General features: G+C 35.6%; 1 protein-coding gene across 2 annotated transcripts in view; it reads left to right on the forward strand.

Moving 5' to 3' along the window:
• The first annotated feature begins 4,000 nt into the window (after positions 1-4,000).
• Positions 4,001-5,786, forward strand: part of LOC108691678 — a 4,444-nt gene continuing 2,658 nt past the window's right edge. For both annotated transcript variants that reach the window (XM_018199547.1, XM_018199548.1), the window contains exon 1: positions 4,001-4,435. In XM_018199547.1, the coding sequence (XP_018055036.1) occupies positions 4,387-4,435 (49 nt within the window). In that variant the 5' untranslated portion in view covers positions 4,001-4,386. The remainder of the gene's footprint in view (positions 4,436-5,786) is intronic.

A 5,786-nucleotide genomic window follows, 5' to 3' on the forward strand; every position in this document is an offset into this window, starting at 1 on the left:
TATGGCTATTCGAATTTTAAACTTTCTGATATAACACAGTTTAACAAAATCATTTTTCTCTTTTTGAAGTGCCATAGTACATATTCCGAAGATTTTTCTGCACTGAACACGATGCCGTCAGAATTTGCGTAGCAACAGGATTTTTAGATTAGGATGAAATGAGTAAAAAGTTATCTCCCATTTTTCTATTATATTCCAATTTAGTACAAATCCTGACGATATCGTTCAGTGCGAAAAATCTTCGGCTATATATTATAATATTATAATACGCAGAGAGTTTGTATGTTGAACAGAGTTACATAGGATGCTCAAGCATGATAAGTAATACTACAAAAAAAACTACAAAAAACTATTACAAAAAAAAGTTTTAACATTTCAGCTGGAGCATATTATTTCTTCTACATTTTATTTCGATGATCCAACAAAATTATTTTCAAATTTATATTTAACCAAATTTTTTAATATTCTAGCAAAATCGTTTTTTCTAGAATTGCTGTATTTATTAGAATCGTAGGAGTAAAAATTGGAATCCGCGAAAGTCGTTCGAAATAAACGTGAAAAATAATTAAAATGACAAAATCGTATACACGCACGAATGTTAATAAAAAAATCGTTAAATGAATGCTGGACATGTGTTCGCAAATCACGATGATCGGCGCACGATAACGCATTGTCGCTGTGGAATTCTCAATCGACAAAAGGACGACATTCTCATACAGGTCCACAATGCTTTTCTCATCGGCTCACAACGAAAAGCGATCCATCCCGGAATCCATGGAGAGATTCGCGAGCACCGCTTGGCATTTATCTCGAGAGTTAGTCCGACGAGATGGTGTAATAAGCACGTCTGCACGGGCCCGTCCAAAATGCCAAACGAGCCCTTGCCCTCCTCCCTGTCTTTCTCTCTCTTTCTCCTGCTTTGACATTTGAAAAAGATCTGCCCGGACGACGCCCGCGGGTGATTACGGGCGTCGTGTGGCATTGCGTTGAGAGAGACGGCGGCGCCGCTGCCACTTTCGAGAGATTGTATGTCACGATATTGTAATATTTCGATCTATCGGTCTATCATTAGTTGGCGCGTGAGACGATCAGCATCCGATCCGCAAATGAAACTGTGTTCACGATCGTTTCACTTTTGACCGCAAATCCATGACGGCGTCGACAATGATGATGATAGATCGGAGCTGTGCAGCACGATAGTGTTTCGTTCATGTATAATAATATTGCAAGAAAATGCAAAACGACAGCAAGGAACGACGAACGAATATTTATTCGCTTCATTTCTCAGCGTTATGTAAAAATCTTAGATCATCGTAGAAAGCTGCTGCGCGATGCAGGCAAATTTTCGCGATCTGCCGATCGATATAAACAAATATTACGTAAAACACTCAGACGTTAGTGATAACGTTAATAATATCGTTTACGCGACTTTCCAGCAATTACGCTCGGGAATGCCTCATTTTCTATCCGGCGTTCATACTTGGCCGTCGATATACGTATCCGGATTTGCGACACATACGAGCTGTTCTACCGGAAGCACGGAAAAATATAGCTAGATAAAGATCTGAAAATGATTTTATTGGCTTATCAAAATAGTTATGTAGGGTGTTGAAGTTGGCTGCTCTCTAGAATATCTTTTACCACACTTGAATTTTCTATACAATTATTTTCTACAAAATTATTTTCAGATTGATGGCTATAATACCTATATTTTTAGATACTTTAGAAAATTGTTCTTTCTATCCAAAACGCGCAAAAGTTTGAGCTTATCATATATATTTCAGTTTTCTACATAATTATTTTAATAGCTCAATAAAATTTTCAGATCTTTACGAAAAGAACGGTATTGTTGAAGTTTTAAATTTAGCTAGATGTAGATAAGAAAATACTTTTATTAGACTATCAAAATAATTATGTGAAACGTTTAAGCTGAAATTTTTAGATATTTCAGCAAAATCCTTCTTTTCATGTATCTTAAATTTTTAATGCTTCAGCAAAATGTTTCTTTCTATGTGAAATGCATGAAAGCTCGAGTTTATCGTATTCGAATTGCTAATATAATTATTTTAATGGTCTAACAAAATTATTTGCCAATCTGAATTAACATAAATTTTTAGAGTTCAGCAAAATCGTTCTTTCTGAGTAAAACACGCGAAAGTTTGACGTTGCAAACTGATCGATTACAAATTCGTGAATAACTTAAATTGCTAGAATCGTTGCAACACTTCATCGCTACAATAAAAGAATTTCAATGGACGATTTCAATGGAAGATTCGCTTCCCTATCGGAGGAACGACTTACTGCGGTTTAAAGCAGATAAACTAAGAAGCGATTAAGGATTGTTAATTGAATCCATGATGCACAAGAAATATAAGTACTATCGTCATTTCTCCGATGGTATCTCAATGGCGACGCAGTTTCTGCAATCCAGACATTTTGCTCGTACTTTTAACATGCTTCAAACATATTATTTTGATTTTATCTTAATTTACTTTGATTTTATGTGCCGAAATGCTAAGCGATCAAAGGAAGTCATTATTTTTTCGACCTTGGCAAACTTACATCATTTTTCATCACTTTCTCAGCGTAAATTTTTCTGAAATGCCAGTGATGACATTCCCGTTTAGGCAAAAAAATGTTAGAGATATTCTCATTTCATTCAAAAATACTGAAAAAAATCGGAACTTCAGTTCTCAACATTACAATGTTTGTTTTAATAATAATACTAAAAACTTTATTGAAATGTAAGTAGATATAAAAGGAACTACATGAAAAGAAGTCCGATTTAATTTACACCACAAAACACTAAATATCAGCAATAAAATAAAGCTATTTAACAAATCTAAATCTAAAAACTAAACTATATCTAAAATATAAACATAATATTAATATAAAAGAGTTTACTTAATAATGTAATATATAGTTAAATAATTTAAATAGGAAATAAAAAAATAAGTAAAATAATTAGCGATGTGTGAAATGATCAAAATAACAGGAAAGAAAAACTGAAATTTGAATATAAAGTTAATTGTGTAAAGTTAATTTGTTTTAAAATTATTCTGATTCGCCGATTTTATTAATTTTACAGCGTTTCAAAAGATTTATGCATGGATACATTCCCTACTATTATAAAGAAATATTCTATAATGATTGGTCATACGATCCTTTTATCATTCTTATATTACTCATCATAAATTTCCATATCGCTGAATTTAATTTATGTACTTTCAATTAATATAACCATAGAGATAAAATCTATGAGAATAGCGAAACGTATTCCGCACGGGAATTTTTTGCGAGAACGTATAAAATAATGAAACAGCATTAGAGCCAAGAGATGCAGATACGTCTCTTTAAGTTCCTAGGTCGAGGTTATATGCTTGGAACCTACCCCATCGATGAATTACTGTACCTTGTACTTTCATACTGCTGGGAAATTATTGACCAATTACTCTTCCCTTCCTACGTACGATCGTGCGATTAATGATCGTCAAGATCAAAATATCTTCAAGGAGATATATCTAAATTTACATAACTTTATAGGATTAAATCTGCATCCAGCGTGATAGAAAAACTCATCGCTATTATAAGTTTTGCACTTCATGACATGTTCAATTATTTTCGAAACTCATTTCATTTAAACATTATTATATTAATCATAAAGTTACGTTGCTTTCAAGGTAAAAAGTACATTCACATTGAATGTCGAAGACTGCTGATTATCGAGTCAATAATTGTTCAGCATTTGCATGGAAAGATGCGATAGCATTTGCTCCATTCAGATCCAATCATATCCATAATCGTCGTGACGGTATATCATGACTTGGAATGTCTCAGAAAACAAGGTGTCTCGACGATTTCATACGTACCTGGATCAACGGAGATACGATTTGCACGGTGGCAATACTCAAAGATGAGAAAGAGGGGACCTGATCGTACACCGTTGTGGTGGTGGCAATATAAGGCCCGACCAGTGGCGGGCCTCAGCCAGTCCGTGAGCGGTACCTACACCTTCAAGGTCCGCGTCCTTGAAGGCATTATTCGTCCTCGCCCGACTCGTGTGCCGTTACATGAAGAAGATCGCTGTTAAGCATTTCGCGGCCAAGTTCTAGCCTGGATCCTCTTCATCCTAGAACTGGAGTCCTGTTTGAGCATTTAATTCTCCTACCTCGTCCCGGAAGTGGTGAACGGGTACGTTGCTACGTTGCTACCCCACCCCGATCGGTTCCCTTTTATCCCTTCCTGAACAGTAGCGTTTCGAACGTCAGTTGAACGGGAGTGATTGAGGGGTAAAGAGGTGGGTGATACCCTGGAAGCAGCTCGTGGCAAGACGACGACGACGAAGACGTGGTCAAGAAGAGGAAGTTGTATTCTTTGCCGAGGAGCATGAGGTCCTCGTTGGTGCTGCTCCTGATAGCAGCTTTCGTCCTTGCCGGTGAGTAACAGATTTTTCTGTTCAACTCTCTCGTTGTCGCCGATATCGTTCTACATCGTTCTACACCGGTATATGCGGTTATCATATTTCCGCATCGATCTTAGATATTGATAGAGACGGACCATATATGTATTGTTAGAGCAAGGAGAATGTTGAAATTAGAAAAGGATTATGAACACATTGATTCATTTAATTGAAATCGGAATTATTTTGCCAGCTGCTCACTTTTACATCAAAGAACTCTAAAGAACGCCGCGGAAATAATTAAACTACTTGCAGCCTTTTCACTAATTTTCTAAACTCATAAATAATTTTATATGTTCTAAGTAAATAGTTCTGTTTATATATTCGATGTATTTTCGATGAAACAACATATGAAAGTTCTCCAAACGTTATCAATCGTAACTTATATAAGAAACGATTCTTACAATGATTTGAGAATTTCATGATCTGGATCAAATTTTTCTGTTAAATACAGTAATTATTTTCTTACAAATAGCCGTTTTATTTAGCCTTCATTTTCTTTATACATCGCATTAGAATTGCATATAAGAATCGTAATCTGACTTTACCGGAAATGATTCGCGATATCGTAGTGATATTGAACGTACGTTCTTCAAAGCGCTGATAATCTTGAATAATTAAAATCATATATTAATTAAATTATGAAAGACATGCTTATACATATCTTTTAAGGAGAAATCATGAATAAATATCTAAAAAATGCTGATCAATTGCAAAGATTAATATGAAGAATAATTTAATGAGAAATATCTCGAGTATCGCACAGGTGGACACGTGAGATCGTGCAGAGCCATTCAAGATGGCGAAAGTGCCGTTGCAATCTGGCGCTTGACATTTTCTTAGTCTATTCTTGTACTTTCCACCCTGAGATTTCATAGTTGATTCTCTATTTTTCTAAACCGGAGACAAGCAATGCTTGTGGTGATAAAAGGGATAATTTAATATAATCGAGTCGATCATCGGGACAGGTTGCATAAGAGATTAGAGCGTGAAAGCTTCTCGATCCGGTCGGTCCCGGATGGGTGACGTCACTGCCGTGCCCCAAGCCTCTGAAAATGATGCGGGTGGGGGCACAACTTTCCCTGTTTGTCGCTCAGCCGCAAAGTTGTTTCGCTAGCCCTGGGGACTAACGGGATCAAGTACGTTTTGACAGATCATTTTTTCTGATCTCAAAGAAATTCTGAATAATGTCCTTAAAAAAAGCTTGACGATTTAAACTTGATGATTTAAATATCATTCATAATATTCTCAAGTTCACAATCTTGTTGGACAAGTCTTATCTCGTTTTTCCGTGTACTTTTTTAATATACAGAAAAATTATATATAT

This window comes from Atta colombica, unplaced genomic scaffold (genome assembly GCF_001594045.1).
Source record: "Atta colombica isolate Treedump-2 unplaced genomic scaffold, Acol1.0 scaffold49, whole genome shotgun sequence".
NCBI classification, from domain to species: domain Eukaryota; kingdom Metazoa; phylum Arthropoda; class Insecta; order Hymenoptera; family Formicidae; genus Atta; species Atta colombica.